We start from the raw sequence: 21,732 nt of genomic DNA, 5'->3' as shown, positions 1-21,732 counted from the left end.
ATTTGTGTGGATTGGAAAATTTGCAAAATCGAGAACTTTTGAAACTCTCTTAAAATGCTCGATGAACGAATGTGAGAACATTGAGGTATATATACTTATTTATTTGTGGAATAATATTTTTGCGAATACAAGGTGTCAAGTGATATAGATGTGGATGCAAAATAGATTTCGGATCCTTGAAGAAATATCAACACCGGTGTTTGGTTTATCGATTAGACTGTTGACAGGAGTGAGTTTCGCTTCGAAAGTCGGTGATCGGTGAATCTTGATTCCATGCTCGAATTACAATCCTCGTGCAGAAAATTACGAATCCACAAAGTAGCTATGAGATCGATTCGTCGAAAAACATTACTGCGAAGAATCGTCGAGATCATTGAATGTGCTGTGAAATCGGACTATGTTTTCGAAAAAACATTCCATCGAAGGTGATGTTAAAGTGTCAGTGTTTTTAGGAGAATACAAAAGCGAATGGGGAGAAAAATCTTCGATGATGGAAAAGCGGAACGCGCGGTAAGCTTGAAGCAATTTTTTTTTTTTATCATAAAAACCACGATATCGATATACAGAGTGTCCCCAATTTAAATGGCAAAACTTCAAGAGCGTTTTGGGGAAAAACTAATTGTAAGACAAGAAGTCCTTTAGAGGTTCGCTCGTTTTTGCTCCATTTTAGAGAAAATCGCAAAAATTCAATTTCTCATTGTCAGTTGCTCTCTTAAGTTGATTGGCACCGAATAAACTTTCTGCTTCAAGGTTCCTTACATATGTAAACACTTGATGTTATCCTTTACGGTGCCAATCAATTTAAGAGAGCAATTAAGAGATCGAATCATAGAAGCAGCGCACCAAATATCACTAGAACAATGTCTAGCTGCAATTAATGAGGTCAGTGCTAGATGTAATGCTCGCATTGCTGCAAGAGGGCAATATTTCGAACAATATCTGCATTAAATAGATGATAACATAAATAAAATATAAATAAATAAGTAAAAAAACGCAAATTTGTTTTCTCTCTTTTTTTGTGATTTTTTCCAAAATGAAGCCAAAACGAGTAAACCTCTAAAGGATTTTCTGTCTTAGCTTCTCGGTCCCCTACACGCTCCTGAAGTTTTGCCGTTTAAATTGAGGACACCCTATATTTTAAGTCAGTGTCGTATATCGTGTGGTACAAAAGAAAAATGAAAAATGTAATAAAGTGCAATTATAAATCAAATTGCTAAAAAAAAGATTCTTTTCTTTTCTTGATGATGATTAATGATTCTTTATGATGATTTCTCATCTTTATTAATAATAATTTAATTCGATTCACAAGTTCCCGAATTACGTTAATATAGGACTATATTTTTTTTAATTACTACAGTGTGTTAATAATAATAATAAATAATAATAATAATTAAATAACGTTAATTTTGCTCGAATTTTTAATTACTACAAAAATATAATACACTTAAACGGAGTATTTTAACAGACTGCCATTTGCTCAACACTTTTCGTCTCGTCAGTTTTTAATTTTACGCTAGCCAAAGCTTTAGCCTTGGCTTAAAGATCGTCGATTTAGTCATCAATTTTCTCGATCGATACTCCTCGTCGTTTTTTTTTTTATCTTCGCATCTCACGAAACGCACTTGCGGCATTGACGTCGATGTAGAACCGGCCCGGCTCTCATACAAAAATGTCCGATTATTCCATCAAGGCGGTTCAAGGTCGAACTTTCGATTAATCTCGCCACTTGTCCCCAAATGTTGCGTTATATATATATATATATATTATTGCGTTTATTGTGTTAAGAGGCCGAGATGAGAGCAACACGTGACTCTCGAACGAGACGTTTCGAAGCGCAACCGACTGATTTCTCTCAATATATTCTCTCCAATATCTTCATATCGCGAAACACGCGCTTTTCTTTACAGAAAATAAACGCAAACAATCGTGTTAATTGCAGAATTATTCAAAATGGATGAAAGTTGAGATTCTCTCGACTAAAGTATATTTTCGTACACTATTGTATTATTGTTATCAGTTTTATTATGTATAGGATATATATATTTAAGATCGTCTAAAATATATTTTTCAGAATTATTTCCGAATCTTTCTGTTTGTGACTTTTCATCGATGTATACATTTTTGAATATAACGCATTGTACACTCAGATATTTCTATCTCGTTTAAATATTTCACTGTTGCGATAATTAATATTACAGCCGAAACTCTTCGAATTTTTAAATCGATTTTGCATATCATTTTTAACAAGGTTAACGACACGGACGAGGAATACCGCTCGAAAAATAGTCATGGCGGCGCTATACAAAATTCATTTTTTTCTCAACCGCGAACAAACGATACTGCGTGTGTTCGGCAGTCAAAGAATGTATTTATTTTTGGCCGATAAAAATCGACAGATAGATGAAATTGCGCGACATTGTCATAAAACCGTCGATAAGCTCGTTATTAGATGTCCTAAAGTTAAAATGCCGATATTCCAGCAATGGATTAAATTCACTCTTTCTCTAAAATAACGACATTATATCGCTCTCATATGACATGATGCGATTGCTACGTAATTCAATCTAATCATATCGTTACTTTATGCGCGAAATAAAATATTTTCTTATTGTTTCAACAATTAAAGTTATTACTGAGATTATGCGTGATTATTATTAAATTATTATCAAAAAATAATACATTAATAATTAGGACAAATAGTATTTTTTTCTTACAAATTAAACAAGGATATTAAATTACGAATAATGAACTAATTTTTAATAATTATCAGTATTTTGATTTTATTGTGTTTAATATCACTAAAATAATAAAATTTTCGTCAAATTATAAATAATACTTGGAAAAATTGTAAGCAATTTATTTTTCATGAATTTCAACGCGTAAATTGCTCCAGGTAACTTTTCGTTATGGAGTTTAAAAGGCTTTTTATTCATTTAATAATAGTCTGTATATTTGGTTAATATTAACATGTTAATTCTAACTTATATCTTGATTTGATACTAATTTTACAAAGGATTCTTTTATCGATAAATTGCAAAAAATTGTATTTCGTCAATAAAGATATATTGAAGCATCGATAATTTTTGAATAATTTTGTTGCGTGAGAAAGCGGTCGCGAATGGATTGAAGGATTTGTCATTAAAGTTTGACGTGATAATCTATGGAATTGAAGGAGAGGTGTTTTTCAATACCAAATTCGTCAAAGTGACTTTTAATCCGTGAACACGCTTGTACAATCACACCGTACGTGTTTAAATTGCAACATTTTATTCCCAGTTCTCTGTCCGATTTTTTTTTTTTTTTTTTTTTTTTTTTTTTTGCTGCGTCGTATCGAAATCCGAAACCGATTATGAGGTGACGTAAAAATCGCCTGATATAAGTTATCGTCGATTATTTCGGACGTAATACTCACCGGACACGTACTGCAAAGGTATAATATTTTTTTCACGAATGTTTTGCCGATAACGCAATTCGACATCAATATTTATATAAGCTGTTTTGGGTAAAATTACGTGTCTTTTACATTCTGTTTAATTCGTACAAAATGTCTCAGAGATCACTTTTTTTTTTTTTTTTTTTTGTCACAATTTTTGAGTTGACGTTATCATAAAATTTGCTTGCTTTATTCTTTGTTATTTTTAATACTCGTGTTTTTCGTCATAATTTAATACTATTTTATTCGTTTTTCTTTTTAATATTTCAATCTTCTTTGAACTTTTATTTCTTTCTTTCAAATTTGTTAGAATAAAATAACAATTCAAATTCGTCAAAATACAATAATAATTAAATTCGATTATTCAATAAACTAATTTATTGCATAGTTAATAAACTGTGACATTAAAGACCAAAATTAAGAATATTTTATTAAAAACAAAATTTAAAAAATTATATTATTGTATACGTATTCAAAGAACGAAGCTCAGAAGTTTTATTTTTTTAAATAAACTAATTTTTTTTATCTCTTTCTATCTTTTTATCTCGAGATTTATCAGTACATATTGATTTTTTCCAAAATAGTCAACCTAATTAAAAATATCTTATCATACATCAAAACGTCTGCGAAATACAAAAGTATAATGCTCTTTATCCATATATCTATATTTAATCATGTTCAAATAAGCATATATTTACAGACAGACAGAGAGAGAGAGAGAGAGAGAGAGAGAGAGAGAGAGAGAGAGAGAAAAGATACGAAGATGAAAGAAAAGAAGTGTACGAAACGCATTTAGAAAGAATAGTCTCGTTATTAGCAAGAGTGTGGCGAAAAAGTAGTGTGTGCTTGTCGGTGAGGAAAATGATGTAACGTGTCTAATTTACGATGTAGTAACTCGTGTGCTTTACAACTTGTTAATTACGTTATCGGCACGTCGATAAATTAACGATCGCAAGGAAATCGCGGATGTAACACATATTGTATCCCATCGCGAGATATCCAACATCGCGTTCTCCGTTATCATTTATTAATCGCGAATAAAAAATCAAGTAATTCGTAATTTGTAAAAATTACACAATCGCGATCTTTTTTACATCCTAGGAGGTTCGCGTCAGCTGTGATCGTATAAAGTGAGTAAACAAGTAATTTCATGCGTAAGCTATTATCTCACGCATGTTCAAGTGCCTTGATAGGAGATACAATATGATCGTTTGATTTGTTTGTCCAGCATACAGGGTGTCCTAAGATTGCGATTTGTCATTACGATTAAACGCGTAGTGAAATTGAGAAGGACTTGTCGTAAAATCGACGAGATTGGATAGATACATTGGCTTGGTGCGATATGAAAAGATTTCGAAAGAATGCATATTTTCTCTCCAGTAATATTCTGCGAATAAGAAATGCTTTCGGGACTCTGTCGTAATTGCCCCGGCAGTCATTACCGTGCGCGCGATTATCCGTTATCTTTAGGCACTTCGTTAGCGGCTTATTATAACGTTGCCAATGCGCGTGTGTCTCGTCATAAAGGAATTTTATTGGTTCGTGGGAAACGAACCGGAAAGGGATGCACAAAGGGCGAAGGGAGCCGCTGTCGCCGCTCGCGCGATGATAAAATCGGCGGCGGCCGCAGAGGAAAAAAAAAAAGAGAGAAAAAAAAAGAACGATCTCAAGGAATCGCACGCTGCATTAACATTGTCGGAGAGTAGTCCAAGGCATTATTTTGAGTCGCGTATTTATAGAAGCCTTGGTGAATTCAATTTCGATAAAGCGACAGAGAATCATCATGCGACCTGTCGCACGAAAAAGGGCTCGAACGACGCGAGGGTGTTTGAAAAACATCTAAAAGTCTGAAGATCGTGGCATATGAAGTCTTTTGAATTTAATAAATTAAATCGTGCTTGCTTTAGAAATGAAACGTTCAAAGTTGTCTGTATTTTTCGATATTATTTATTATATTATTTTATTATTATTATTATTATTATTATAAAAATTTTATAAAATGTTTACGATATGTTAAAGTAGCAGGACAGCAAACATTTATTTTAAAATATGCCTTTTTATGTAGCATCTTTGAAGGATTTTGGGCTGAAGAGATACTTAAGTTTTCGGGGAGCGACAGTGCTCAATCATGCGAAAGGAATTGTCTTCGAGATTTAAGCCGAACAATTTAACACCACTGCCAATTTGTCCCTACGGTATGTTTTATCGATGGCGAAGTCCGTAGGAGTCTGGTTCCTTTTCAATAATGCCGGCACGCCCGTTCTTCGCAAAGCTCTTCTTATCCGACTTTGGGTTGGCCGAGCACAATGTACTCTCGTCTCGAAGAAGCTTCTGTCGATTTCGAGGTAAACGAGAATATATGAAAAGCAAAAGAAATGTCAGTGGCGACGTATGCGTGCGCGTATGTAGGTATAAGCGGCGAGGTAACGACGCGTATCACCGTGTGCGTGTGTATTTTATATACGCGTAGAACGGGGATGAAAAGATTGGAGCAATCGCACGCGCGACTTTCGTCCACGTGTAGCAAATTAGCTCGAGCAGGAGCGGATTGTCCGAATACAAGTCCATCTTTGCTACGGACGAGATGAAATTCCGCGAAAAGTATCCATCGGCGATGGACATGGTGCGAGTATATCTAACGATGTGTTAACATTGGTGATATTCGAAATATTGATTATCTTGCTCCTTTCGATTGATATTTTTTTTATCGTATATTTTTGACGCTTATTAATTTTTGACATTATCTTCGTGTGTACGGAAGATAATTAAACGAAATATATCTTGACAAATTTTTACTAGGTGATGAAATTTCTGCTTTTAAAAAGATATTTTATTGCAAAGATTTTTAATGGTTTAAATTTTATATATATGTATAATATATAAAAAAGAATATTTGCATAATAAAATATTTTTTGAAAGCAGAGAAAGAAATTTTGTTACCTAGCAAAACTACTATTATATATATATATAGAGTGTCCCATTTTAAAAGTTCCACCCTCATAGCTTTTCAGGATCAACGTTTGAAGGAAAACGATTCCGATAAAAGTTGTAGGGAAGAAAGGGGGCTATCTAATAGTGACCTTGGTTTGACGTTAAAGGTCATTCTCAAGGTCATTTGAAGGTCAACTTCCGTTTTTTAAATGGAATCTCCTATTTTTCATTACATATTCTTGTAGCTTATCTCGAGAGCTTTCCAAAACACTATAATAAAGTATTTTTTTATTAAGTACTTTTTAAGTTGTTTTATATTTTAATATGACATATTTTGGTATAAAAAATTAAATATCTTGTAAAATATTTAGTTTTCGATAATCTTACCGTAATACTTCTATATACAGAATAATGAGACAAATCAATTAGTATAAAAAATAATTGTTTTTAAGAAAATTATTTACAATGTATTTTGTTAAACAATTTTTTTTTTTTTTTTTTTTTTTTTTTTTTTTTTTTTTTTTTGGGCAATAATTGATTTGTCTCATTATTCTGTACATAAAAGTATTACGGTAAGATTATCGAAAACTGAATATTTTATAAAATATTTTATTTTTTATATCAAAATGTCAGAATAAAATAGAAAATAACTCAAAAAGTACTTAATGGAAAAATACTTTGTTATAGTGTTTTGGAAAGCTCTCGAGATAAGCTACAAGAATACGTAATGAAAAATTGAGGGTTTCATTTAAAGAACGGAAGTTGACCTTCAAATGACCTTGAAAATGACCTTTAACGTCAAATCCAAGGTCACTATTAGATAGCCCCCTTTGTTCCCTACAACTTTTATCCGAGTCGTTCTCCTTCAAACGTTGATTCTGAAAAGTTATGTGGATGGAACTTTTAAAATGGGACATCCCGTATATATTGTATCTAATATAATATACATAATTGTGTGTTATATATTTTAAAAAATAATAAAAACAGCTTTTTATACTTTTTATTACTATCTCCGATAATAATATAAAATAATAATAATTAATTTTTAACACATAATTTTGATGGAAACGTTCTTAAAATTTTATTTACTTCCACAAATCCATAATATCGATGCCCCATGTTTAAAGACTCTCTCTCTCTCTCTCTCTCTCTCTCTCTCCCCCTCCCTCCCTCCCTCCCTCCCTCCCTCTCTCTCTCTCCTCTTCTTCTCCTTCTTCTTCTTCTTTTTTTTTAGTAAAAAGAAATGTCGCTGTATTTCTCTAATCGTGATTGCGCTTTTGTTGCAGGCCTGGCCCGTATGAATTGCAGGACCCGTTGTGGGTCAAAATGAGTGCGATTACTGGCGGCATTACCAAGAAAAGAAAGAAATCAGATGCGAAGCCTCAGTCGCAGTCGCAGCAGTGAGTACCACAATCTCCTGTCCTTTATATCTCTTCGAAGTACGCGATGAGATCCGCAATTTAGGCGATATAGTAAATGATAAATACCTGCCTTTTACACTGCACATTTGGCCCAAAATGCATTTGTCGATGAAAAGTAATAATACCGAGTTATTATCATTTAATTCATCAAAAAAATCTTATGATATCCCAAAGAAATATCAAGTTTTTGTATAAAGATAAAAAAGGTCGAGCGGCATTAAGCTTTTTATTTTTTATATTTTTACATTATTTCTTTATTACAAAAGTCCTTTTATTATTTTAATTTAACTCGGGATTAATTTTTTCTCAAGTTTTTATTCGGGAAACGGGTGTCCGAAATATCAAATGGGGTGTGTGGTTTTAAAATTTGGAAATTCGCGATCTAAAGGGCTCGACGATCCATCGGCGAGCATACCGTAATCCGTTGCCATCCAATTTGCTAAAGAGCTTATCGTTCCGATCGAATTATTAATGGTAAACGCGTGCGCGCGAGTTTTTAAGCGTTTACCATCAATTGAACTGGCTTTAATGTCAAAGCAGTATTTGATCGCGCGAATAAAATATTATTGAATTACTGAATAAATTATATCTTTATTCGTTTACACGTGATAGAGAGAATTTAATTGTCGTTTCTATAAGATTTTGTTTAATAATTTATTATTATCAAATACGAATTAAATAATTGAAGAAGGAATACAGTAATTTTATTTTAGTATTGATAATCAACTATTAATGTCAATGATATTTCATGTCTTTTTTCTATCGATTAAAAATAATTAGTTACCAGAGAAAAGATTATTTCAGATGCGAAATATTTATGAAATATAATATTAAAATCTGGAAGATGTCTTTGTGGAATAATATTATCGAATATAAAAGAGTATCACACGAATACTCTTATTAAATATATTTATATAATTGATATATTTAAGTTTTATTAATAATCGGATATTTATCAGTACGATTTAATAATTTTAAACTTGTCATTAAAAATATTGCGAGTATTAAAAAATGAAAATTTCTCTCAGGGAGGATTGCTCTTTTTTAGATAATACGTATTATTCGGAACAATGCACATAGAAAAGAGAAAGAAAGAGAGAACACGATTTTTGCTATTGTCACTTAATTAGAAATTGAAACCGTATAACATTCTTCTTTGCTAAAATTCAAATCTTTCTGTTATAAATATATGTCAGTGATTTTTACATTTATTTATATACAATAAAATCATGATCCTTATGTTTGCATGAGGTACAAAAATTTCTCGTATTTTAATATTTAATTTTTGTGGAAGAAAAAGTTATATATCGTTTTTTAATCTTGATTTTTAATTTAATCACTGATGTTAATATTTATTTATATTTATGCAAGTAATATATAGTGAGAGACGGTAAGATAGCCGTATTGGCGTATTAAAATAGCAGCATTTGGCGTTAACTTATAGTGAGAGTCACTGCTGGACGGTGACGTCACACAAGGTCAACTGAACGTTTCAACGGGACAAGAAGTTGATTCAGCATCTAATAATTTTCTTCTTATAAAATTGTCGAATCTTCTCACGGGATTCTTGACTCGCTTATTTTTTAAATATTCGGCAATTTTAAGTCGATAACTATTCAATTAAAACGAGAGTTACAATTAATTAATTTACGAAATTTTCTTGCGTTTAAAGTTCGGCTATCTTTGCTCTTATTGAATTTTAATACTAAATAATAAATTAATAAATAATACTACTTTACTTAAATAATAAATAATAATACTAACAATAAGGCTAATGTTCAATATTAAAAGATTGTAATGGCCATTTTTAAAGTTTTTTTTTTTTTCCCCCCCGAGGAAAAGTCAACTCTCGAAAGGTCTCAATCAAGGAATCTATTATTAAAATATAAAATTGTATATCTCTCTCTCAAACATGAATACACGACAAACTGTGTCATGACAAAATTACGAGTTGAAGTAGAAGAACTGAATATTTTCTTATCTCGAACGAGGACATTCTTCGATATCGTAAAACAGAACGAAATTACAAAAGCAGTAGCTATATGTATTTCGGCATTCTTTGATTTTTATTGTAAATTTAACAAATTTAATTAATAGCAGAATAACATTATAAAATAATTAGAGATTAACATTCGATTAATAATATTCTATATAGGTTTGCATATTTTTTTAAAGAACATATATACATGTTTTAAATTAAATAATAATTTATTTTCATATTTATATTTATTTGTGCATTAATGTTATTATAAAAAATGTAACTTTATCACGTTTTATAAATTAACAGATAGTTGATTTTTATATATATATATCTATATATAAAAATATTGATTACATATATTAAAAAAAAAAAATATATATTTTAACATTTTAAATCCGTTACAATAAAATATCAATTTTCAAGTTTCTCTTTAATTTAAATTTAATTCTCTTTTATTTAAATATCTTCTCATGGTTGTCAAATTTATTTTTTATCTATGACATAATTTTCATCGTATCGGTGAATGTCATTTTTCATTAAAAATATTGTGATATACCAACGTTAGTATTTTATGACTGAATTTATAAAAAGCGTTATGCCAACTTGAGATCGGAAATGTATTAATTTTGTATTTTGATTGTTTGCAGTAACAAGTGCCTTAACGAAAAAAGACGACGGACCCAGGAGAACACATTTATCGATGAGCTTGCCGAGCTGATTTCCGCCACGGAGATGAGCTCTGGTAAGACTGACAAATGTCAGATCCTTCAGAGAACCGTCGATCAGGTAAGAAGACAAATTTCTCACTCTTCTCTTGCGAATCGATGATTGATAACAGGCATCATATGAGCGTGCCGTTGATATTTATCATTTTAGTATTGTTTTCCCTTTCTTGCTAATAAAACGTATATATACAGGGTGGCCTTGAACGTTCCAGCCAGACTTTGAGATTTTGTAGAAAATTTAATTCTGAAGAAAAAATTTCCTATAAACATGCGTCGAAAAATGCTTCCTTAAGAAGCTTATCACTCAAGAATCTCTGATGCAAAGAAAGAGCAAAAGATGAAAAGAAAATGAAATGAAACTTAATAAATTTCTTGATAAAACGATAAAAATAAAATATAAAAATCTTTTTCTTTTATGAAAATAAAATAAATTTTTTTAAACTAAAATAGCACGTAATAGTAGACAATGAATAAAGACGTGAAAAGACTAACTGTTCTCAAAATGTTCCCCTCTAGTGCCAATACATTTTCGGCATCGAGTAATGACCGATCTAGTCGCTTTACGGATTTCCTCCTGATTCAACTTTAATGGATCTAACAATAAGTAACAAAAGCACTTTTTGTACGTTTGAAACTGATTATATCAAAATCTATAGAACGTACAACAATTATTTTGATCTCGTTTGAAAGATAATTTAATTTTCTACAACTTTTGTTTCGGTACTTTTTGTTAAAAGACGTATATTTTCCATGATATTTGGAAAAAAGTGTAAAATAATCATGATTTCAGAGGTTTTTGAGCGATAATTTCTTAAGAAAGTATTTTTCGACCTATGTTTATAGGAAATTTTTTCTTCAGAATTAAATTTCTTATAAGATCTGAAAGTCCACCCTGTATATCGGTTTGAGTGACAAGATTAGGAGAAGATCAGGAAATAAATAATCACATTTGTTTTATTATACTTAAACGTCTAGGCAAATGCAAAACAAGATAAAGATTGTAAAATCTCTTTAAACAGCAAACTACATAATTTTCACGATTGTAATTGTATGCCAAACTAGTAGTAACTAGTAGTAACATGTAAGTAATTATCACTTCTCATGAGAAATTAATAAATCATGTATTTAATTCTTTTTAGAAAATTCCTTTAAATGGAAATTAAAAAATATTTTTTTTACAGCGATTGCAAATATAAAAGTTTTCGATAAAAGCGATAAAAATTCTAAATTTTAATAACGCAAGAAGGATTTAAATTTTAAAATTACATCGTTGACGAAATAATATAAAATATTATCCAAAAACATCACACGTTCCATTTGCAAAATTATACAAATTTTTATCGTACTCTCGGGTCGTAAAATTGAAGATAACCGCTCGGTATTAATACAAAATGACAATTTTATGATCGTCAAAGGACATTTTATAAAGTCTTTCTTACTTAAGATAGATAATAAAATATTTTTGATTGACGATATCCTTTCCATTTTTTTTTTCCCCCCTTTGTAACTCGTATGTTCCATGCGTATGCGTTTTACTTATTTCCCCTGTTTCTCTTGTTCGTTAGAAGGTGAGAAGCTATTTTGTACAATTGAGATAGATAATGGTGGACAGAGGAAAGTCGGATAGGATGTGATTTGTGTTGTCAGGATTTTTCGTCGAAAAATTGATGGGTGAATATCAAATATTGAACGATGTTGTTTTTGGATCGATATGGAGGAATCCGCGCAAGGACGATGAAATATTTGAGAAAGTACTCAGGATTATTGAGAGATTTGTTTGGAGCGAGCGAATCTCTCATAAAGGTCGCCCTGTTTTATAAATGACACATATTTCCGTATCGATCTAAACGAAAGAAAGAGCAACAGTATTTTCGAAAGCGATATTACATCGTCGCCAATTTAAAGAGAATCTCGCGTAACATTAAAAAAAACTCGTTCTTAACGAGTTCTGCTACTTCGACACTTTCTGATAGCGTCCGATCTTTCTTCACTTTGCGAAATATCTGTATTAAATCTCTACACGCGTTCGTAGGCAAATTTAATAATTAATTATATTTATTGCATTGTTGTGCGCGCGTTTATACAATATTTCAGCGCACTTATATGATTTACAAACGTATTAAATTAAATTTCAGGTTGAGAGAAATTTTTTAATTATTTATTATTTGTATATAAATATATAAATGATATATAAATTATATATAAATGATATATAAATTAAATTTTAGGTTGAGAGAAATCTTCTAATTATTTATCTTTTTTATTTTAAAATAAATATAGAAAAGATGCGCAATGATTATTATTTGAAATATTTTAAATAATTTAATAATTAAATAAGATAAATTTCCCAAATCTTTTGCTAATCTTTCATCTTGTTGCTAAATATAGCTGTAGCAATTAAACTTCAACTTTTCTGAGAAAATGCCAATAATTAATAAAAAAATTCCCATTTATGTTACTCCTTTGAAAAAATATTGTTACTACAGTATATTTTTTAATAGTACGTGACTTAGTAATGTCTCGGACAAAATTTTCCCTCAGGAGAAGTCGAAACTAAACGCAAGAATAAAGCTTTGCTATTAACATCTTCGCGAGGTATCCGCTATGCTCATGAGATTTATCATTTAAATCTTCCTTGCAGAATCTTAATTAAATATGCAAGATATTTATGTATTATGTATGCAATTTGTGTATTACATACTTGTCCAAGAAATATTATATAATAAGATTTAATTGAGCTTCATTACTGAAATATCTGCTTCTACAGAGATTAAATTAATTGAACATCTTTCTCATAATTTAATAATTTTTAACACATTTATTATCATTAATTATACTCTGAATTAAACTTCTATGGAAATAAAATTTCCTTTAAATTGGAAATTCAGGTTCTTTTATTCTATAATCAAGAACTAGCGATATTAGTATTAAAGTAAGAATAAGTAATTCTATTGCAGTCCCATTATCAAAAATGAGGAAGTTTTTCCAATTTAGGAACTCTTTGCGTTTGGACTTCTTCTTCTTCTTCTTCTTCTTCTTCTTCTTCTTCTTCGTCTTCATTTTCGTCGTCGTCTTCTTCTTCTTCTTCTTCGTCTTCGGTTTCGTCTTCGTTTTCTTCTTCTTCTTCTTCTTCTTTTTCTTCTTCTTCTTTTTCTTCTTCTTCTTCTTCTTCTTCTTTTTTATAAAGGAAAAGTGAATATTTCGAATTAACCAATAAGTTTGCATACAAAGTTTGCGAGAAGTGCTCGCTAATATACACCTCAAGTGTGTATTATTACAGTTGCACGTAACACAAATGATCATGACATCGTTCAGATAATTTGAACTGCTCAAAACAGCTTTCGAGGTGTGAGTAACACGAGAGATTTCGAGCGACTCGGTAAATCCGGTAAACTTCACAGATACCTCGTGTGGATCTTGATGTCTTCTTTTTGATGCAACTCGACTCGCATCTCGATTCAATCATTTTGCGATTTTATATCGAATCTCGCGCATAATGTATGTTCGTATTTAATGCGGAAAGGAACTCGCGTATCCCACTTTCTCGGATTCGTATTGTGCGTATTGCGTGTGCGTGCGTACATTTGACAATTTTCTACAAGCGGAATCGAACTCGCGCAAGAATTATATTATATAATAAAAATAATTATAAAAACGTATTATAGAATATATATTTTATAATATATTTTTATAATTATTTTTTAATGTATTATAAAAATAAAATTTCTTAATATATATTAATATAATACATTTTTTTAATATATATTATATAATATATATTATATAAAATATATTAAAATATATTCTATAATATATTACAAAGTATAAATAATTTTATATGTATCTAGGGAGCTTGTGTTATATTTTTACAACAAGTTATACACAGTGTGTTTATAATTCTGGAATCCCATGTACACTTGTGTATAAAACACAGAAAAATGCGCCACGTTTTTATCGTTCAAGAATTATTAGTCTAATTAAATTACGCGAAACGAAGCTATGCACAAGTCGGTTAAACGAATTAATCTGAATGAATAGAATTTTAAAGATAATGAATTCAATTTAAAGAGTGACACACACACACACACACACACACACACACACACACACATATATATATATACACACACATGGCTTTGGCTCTCTCTCTTTCTCTCTTTTTCTGTCGGCGATATATAAAACTTTGCATTTTAAATTATGTCGAATGAAGCGGTTGGCGAGTTAATTCACTTTTGCATAACGCCGTCCACTTTGGGGCCTATTTTATTTTGGCGGAAATTTGATTCGATTTCTCGAGAGGGTCTATTATTATCATTAATATAATCGTATCGTTTACTTCGCTCGCGAAAGGTCAAAGACGGCAGTTACGGGGTATTTTTTTTTTTTTTTTTTTTTTAACCGATACGCGATTAATCCGCTAACGATACACACCGATAATTACGGGTCCCGGGGCCCCTTTGTTAAAGTTGTGCTCGCGCGAGGCAGCCAGCAGTTGCATAACGGCCGCTAAGGCTAAGCCCTTGACTCACTGGCGATCGAGCGAGGTTACCGCTTCCCATTGGCGGGGATCCCGATCCGATCCGGTCCGGGTCTGCTTCGGGATTTCGGGGTTTAGAAATTTGAAGACTCGATAATGTGCGTTGTGTAACTGCGCTCGCCTAACGGCGAACGAAGATCCGTGTGCTCGACTGAAATTTTAAGCAGCGCGCTTTCTCGTCCGGTATTACCGAAGAGTCTTATCGGCTTGTCCATTCTTCGCGAAAGAAGAAGAAGAAGAAAAAAAAACGATACACTGTAAAAAATTTTCCAGAAATTTAGACACATTTTTGTCTTGATTTTTTTAGGTCTGAGGGTCTGAAAGGAATTTCGGACGATCTGTCTTGATCGATTCTGAAGATTAAGTTTTTCCGAAAATTAAGAAGAGTGTAACTAAAAATTGCAGTTTTTTTACGTAGGTTTCTCCGAGAAGGTATGAGAGAAAACGTGGCAGTTGAAAGCGAATCGCGTTGATTTTAATAATTATTATAATTATTAAAATTTGCAAAGATAAGAGAGAGAGAGAGAGAGAGAGAGAGAGAGAGAGAGAGAGAGAGAGAGAGAGAGCCTATAATGTTTTAAGATTAAATAATTTATTTTTTTTTTTGTTTAAGAATATTGTATTTTGACGAGATATAGGTAATAATAGGATAATATTTTACGTAGAGATTATAACAGTATATGAAATCTCGATGTTATTACGTGTTTTCGAATGTTTTCGCTATCTTTTGTTACCGGGATATCAATACCACTTCAAAAGTCTTCTAGTTATTGACGCTACTTGATACTATCTTCTACTAATCAATTCTAGTTACCAGAATATCGATGTCCCCATTGTCATCATTCTTTCTTACCTTTGTTATCAAATACTATCCAAAAGTGATTCACTTATGGATACTCCCTGATACTATCTTCTAGTCATTTTTAATTATTAAAACATGTAATTACTAATTGTAAGATAATTACTAAGATATTCTGTTAATTTTAAATTTAATTTCTCTCATATAAATCTATGGAATCAATATTTCTTTAACGCGTATTTATCCAGAAACATCGTGTGTGTATACGATGGCGGGGAGGGGGTTGGTAAGGAAGATCCATTTATTTTAATATTGTTTAACCCTTAAATTTTAAATTTCAAACAAAAAATCTATTAAAGTTAAGAATCTGTGTTCTTAAAAAATTCACGTGCAAAGTCTTTGAATTCTTAATTGTTTACTGCTCGTGATTGTACTTTTTTTCTTGTACGTTTTCTATTTATTTAAAATGAGAGAAATATACGTTTAAAAGATATCTTAATAAATTTATTTGCGCCGACTTTTAATTGCAATTTCTATTTGCATTAATTATTTATATTAATTTTTGGGAAACGTTAGTTTCTTATCGTATTATGACATTCAAAAGAATTTTGTAAAAAGAGAAAACAGAGTGGGGGAGATTGAAGAAAAATAGAAAAAATCGATCTTAAATTCTTCTCTAGAATCTGTCATTAAAATTCTAGTTACTCATCATATAATCGAAATAATTCAGCTTGTAGCCGAAAAATGAAAGTGAAGTATAGAGTATTCGAGAGGAAAGAGATAAGTTTATTTTAATCATATTTCTCGCATATATCGCGTTTCTCTCGCTCAGAAATGAACATACATCTATTTAAGCAAGTTCAGCTAAAATAAAGAGATAATGATATTCTCGATAACATATTCACAGGGTTGGGAACGTTACTTTATAAAAGTAACGCGTTACCGTTATTTTTTGTAAAAAGTAACTCGTTACCGTTACTCGTTGATTTTAAAAAGTAACGCGTTACCGTTACCGTTACTTGGAATGTAACGATTCGTTACTTTTTCGTTATGTTTTTGTTTTTTGTAATACTAAAATAAGCTATAATTTATACGTTACTATAGATTTTCAGTACTGGCAGTGACTATCAGAACGCAGCCTATGATAGAAGGTTACAAATTATTTTTCAAAAAATACATCTATTGAATAGATATAAGATAATAAAGAAATAAAAGATAACGATAAAAGTAACGGCTAATTCGTTATCGTTACCGTTACAAACAAAAAAAAGTAACGTTCGTTACCGAAAATGTAACTGTAACGACGTTACAAGTAACGCGTTACTTCCCAACCCTGCATATTCATCTTCACATGGCGGAATACGGGTCCTCGAGGCGCGCTCAGCTGCTTCGCGCGCATGCGCGTGCGCGACCGAGTTTCCGAATCGCGGACTGCAAGAAAGCGCTCGCATTCATCCATCTATCCCGTATACGTTTCCGAGCCGGGCGTCGCTACCGGCACACAATACTGCTCGAAAAAGGTATAGGGAAGGGGCAAGGAGGATAGAGGACGGGATCGGACTTCCCGTCTGTGTTCTCGCTCGCGCGCACGTTAGTCTTGCGATTCGCGGAGGAGCACGTGTTGTCGAGTCCCCTTGACAGGTCGCGCGCTGACAGAAGCCCTCGTGTGTCTCGTTTCGGCTGAATAAAAGAGGAAGGATCCGTAAATCGGATGCGGATGCGGCAGAGTTCGTTGCATGCGGCGGAGAAATCGCTTTGCTCCTATGCCGAGCGAGAGCTTGTTACATGACCTTGAGTGATATCACCGAGGCCAATAGGAAACCTTCCAAACGGCGCCGCTACAACTCGATCTACCTGAGCGAAAGAGAGAGAGAGAGAGAGAAAGGGGAAAAGAGTGAGAAAGAGAAGGCGAGAGAGAGAGAGAATTCTGTGACGTCATCTGCGCGATGGCGTTATGCGCAGCGACCCTGGTGTTGCGATCGAGGTAGAGTCGATTGAAATTTTCTAGCCAGAAGATATATATATATATATATATGTGTGTGTACATGTCATAAACGTCTCTCTTTCAATCCGCTTTATCTCGTGAGCCTCTCCTCCTTTCCCTTCTGGATATCTCGGCTTTCGCTTATCCGTCTGTCAGAGATTCTGCTCGCGACGACGACTTCGTGTCGTCGTGACTGAAAGAATCGCACAGGGACGGTTCAATACACGTTGCACCCTTGTGCGAAATACATATAGACTTTTCAGCATTTTCTTCCAAGTTTAATCGATCCGGTATTCTTTAAATCTATCTCCATCTCTATCACTTTCGTCACGAGACTGTCACCTGAGTCGCAACCTCTGTGTTCCCCTCCTTCCTCCCCCACGAGTGAAAACCCTTTGAGTGTTATGTCCCGTTTTCCTTTTCTCTCCTTCATGGAAATGCAGACCGAAGAAGAATTTATCGCGGGCGACGTGTGACGCGACGCGATTCGACAAGAGAAATGCGTACGCGTGTACATACATAAGCCACGTGTTCGTGCGCACGTACACACGCTCGCGCCGCCTTCCAGTGGAGGAGTAGCGGCAACATCGCACACACACATACACACACGCGAACCGTTTGTCGGACTCGGCCGCGCGCTCCGACCCGGAGTCACCGACTTTTCGAGGCCACGGCAGACGCGCTCCGAGTACCTGTGTGTGCGTAACGTGTGTGTATATGTGCGATTATTGTACGTTGTGCGCGCGCGCCACCTCGCAGATTGCGCCGCGTCGATTACAACCGCGCGATCTATCGTCGCCACGAGATACGAGCTCAAGGACGCGTCTCTTCCGCACGCTCGCGCGCATGCGCGCGCGCGCGACCGTGAATTCCGGCCGGTAACGCGGGAATTTCGAGAGCACGCCGTATTTGGATCGTCTGAAATAGTAATTCGCGACATTGCGACACCCCCCCTAAAGTATTCTTGTAAATTAGTGATTTAAATGGATCGATTCTCGAGGAACGTCATTTGACGTGCCATCTTTTATATTAATTGCTGCATTTTTAATGAACAAAGGAACTTATATCCTGCATTTATAATATTATTAAATCCATGGTATCTACTCCGTGGAAAAACTGGAATTTCCAGGGTTTTTTTTGTACCTGGAGAAATCAGGGAATCATCATGGAATTTTATTAGGATCTAGGGAATTTTTTTTTTAATTCTTTGATAATTTTGCTTTTTTATTGTAAGCAGTGGACAATCCGTCAATAAGCTAAATTGTGAATTATGAGTTTAAAATGTATTTTAAATATCTATCTATCTATGTTTATATATATTCAATGTCTTAACAAAATATTGAATATACATATCCTTTAGTTTAATTTGTAATGATAAAAAATGAAAAAGATTATATGCAAGTTAAAAATATTTATCTTCACGAAACTATTCAATTTTCATTTCTGTATATTTGTAAATTTAACACATGAAACTTTAAGTGGCATTGTGTGTTTTTTTCTTTGTGTGAATATAAAGCATTAGAAAACGTGTCCAACAAAAAAACTTACAGAAAATCGCACGAAAAGATCTTAAAATATTCTTCTTACCTGGAATCGTGAACAAAAATACCTGGAGGATCAGGGAATTTTTAGGGAATTTTTTTCATAAGATTTGAATAGACACCCTGTAAATGTGCGCGCGTTTATGTATGTGTGCGTATTCGCTTTAAGACTTAATGATTTTTAAAAGAAGATTGAACTCTCCGATGATTTATTATAGAGAGAATCAGAGTTGCTGATATATATATATATATATATTTTTTTTTTGTGCGAACACCCGATATAATATGATACGTTCTACTTGCGCTTTTACGCCGTTTCTTTAAATTGCGTCGAGAATGATAATGAAGCTGTACAGTATTGTGTGTATGTGCGTGATAATGGAAACGAGGGAAAGATAATCTTAAACGCGTGTTGAATCGTTTCTTATTTTCTTTTACGGAACGATCTTCCGCGAGGAGAAAGTGTTTCGATGATTCTTTAACGGTGATGGTATTGCGTGACGTAATTGTGTCACTAATCGTAACGTCAATTTGACAGATACTGCGTAACTAGTAGGGTTGCACGAGATACCAAGACTAGTTTTGGTCTTGTCTCGATCTAGTCTTGAATTTCAAGACAAGATCAAGACAAGATTTTAAATTAATTATCAAGACAATACCAAAACAAATTATCAAGATTCTTGATCTTATCAAGAAGTCTTGGTTTTTAAAAAAAAGTTATCTAATTGTTCCCGATCTCTGAACAGAGATCTTAATTAATATGGAAATAAGCGAGAAAGACAAAAAGTTTTATTTATTGTTAGTAAATAAAAACATTTATAAATTTAAAAACTTTAAAAAATTTAAATTTAATGAGCCTTCATTAATTATTTAATCATACACAGTTGGAAAATTTAGATTTTCTTGGTAAAAAGTATGTCAAAACTTTTGTGTTAAATATTTAACACATTCATGTGCTAATTTAATATATCGCTGTTGAGTAAATTGAACTTAAAAGGTAAATTATTAAAACAAATGAAAAAAAATGTAAAAATAACACGATATGCACATATTTTTAATTTTACACGATAGATACATTCTGTATTATTAGTGACAGGAATTATCTGTTAAAATTTATATTGAAAAAAAAAAAAAAAAATATTGATTTTATTCGATAATAGGAATGAGAGTGATTATAGACCATCGATAACTTTTTTTCTAACAATAAGTTAATTTTATCATTAAAAATATGTCGATTTTAAAATTTATTTCAAATTACTATGAAGTTTGCATTCATTTTATGTTGATATATTAACATAGTATTAGTGTCATATCATTTGATATATACATATTATGTTCAATTATAAAAGATGAAAATTTCTGTGGACTGTTTGAAACATGCAAATTTAACACGAATTTTCCAGCTATATAGATCATTAGTATTGCAAAACACTGATAAAAAGTTCGCCGAGCGACGAAAAATCTCGCGAAACATTCGTTTGTTAAAATATACCGGGTGTGTGTGTGTGTGTGTGTGTGTGTGTGTGTGTGTGTTTTTTTTTTTTTTTTTTTTTTTTTTTTTTTTTTTTTTTTTTTTTTTTAATACTACCGAGAAACTCGGCAACGAGAGTTATCGAGTTACGTATGGCTTTCACTGCGTTATACATTTGGGCAACGACTTGCTTGCGGGCTCGGACAACTACCTAAGTCCCTTCCTTGAGTGGTGTCGTTGTTTCGTTAGCGGGGTCTGACGCAATGACGGATAACAGACGCGCGAGGACTAATGGACTGTGTATACAGTATAAAAATCGAGCGTGCGTGTACGCACGCATACACGCGCACGCGCGCACTTTCGACCGCAGTACCCCGTTCTCTCGGAGATTCGTATGATCTCTTTTAGTCATTCGCCGAGTGAAGTAAATTTTTAGTCCCGCGAGAGAAGCGAAGGGCACTCTTCTTTTCGACAACGAGAATGGCTTGAATTGAAATCTAGATATTTATTCGTTCAACGATATATAATTTATGGTAATTATTTACTATAACGGACCAAGCTCCAATCACGTTGACCTTGACGTATGTCATCAAGGACGTAATCCCGAGTAACATTTTTCCTCATAACTTAATCGGCGGTCATTGTTTATTAAAAAGTTATTAACAGATAAAGTTTGAGAAATGAAATTTACGTAATTTTTACATGAGTTTGTCATTTTCACGCAAGAAGCGAGATCCACCCGCATCAAGACGTTTTGTATAACTCGAGTCAAACTTTCAAAAATATAGGTTTGGGTTAGGTTATATCTTCCAGAAGTGGAGCCCCTCCGTAGGGAGGGGGGGGGGGGCTTCCACTTTCGGAAGATATAACTTAACCCAAACCTATTTTCTGATTTAAAACTAAAATTTG

General features: G+C 32.8%; 1 protein-coding gene across 8 annotated transcripts in view; it reads left to right on the top strand.

Moving 5' to 3' along the window:
- Positions 1–21,732, top strand: part of LOC138936253 (nuclear receptor coactivator 2) — a 131,782-nt gene that overhangs the window by 84,831 nt on the left and 25,219 nt on the right. For 2 of the 8 annotated variants that reach the window (XM_070301511.1, XM_070301515.1), the window contains exons 1-3: positions 5,516–5,778; positions 7,651–7,764; positions 10,414–10,552. In XM_070301511.1, the coding sequence (XP_070157612.1) occupies positions 5,642–5,778; positions 7,651–7,764; positions 10,414–10,552 (390 nt within the window). In that variant the 5' untranslated portion in view covers positions 5,516–5,641. Of the gene's footprint in view, positions 1–5,515; positions 5,779–7,650; positions 7,765–10,413; positions 10,553–21,732 lie in introns of those variants that run through there. The other 6 variants (XM_070301510.1, XM_070301509.1, XM_070301512.1 and 3 more) reach the window with 4 other exon arrangements.

This window comes from Polyergus mexicanus, unplaced genomic scaffold (genome assembly GCF_030449975.1).
Source record: "Polyergus mexicanus isolate NDT 795.1 unplaced genomic scaffold, iyPolMexi1.0 SCAF_9, whole genome shotgun sequence".
Lineage (NCBI taxonomy): Eukaryota > Metazoa > Arthropoda > Insecta > Hymenoptera > Formicidae > Polyergus > Polyergus mexicanus.
This window is presented reverse-complemented; position numbering and strand designations above follow the sequence as displayed.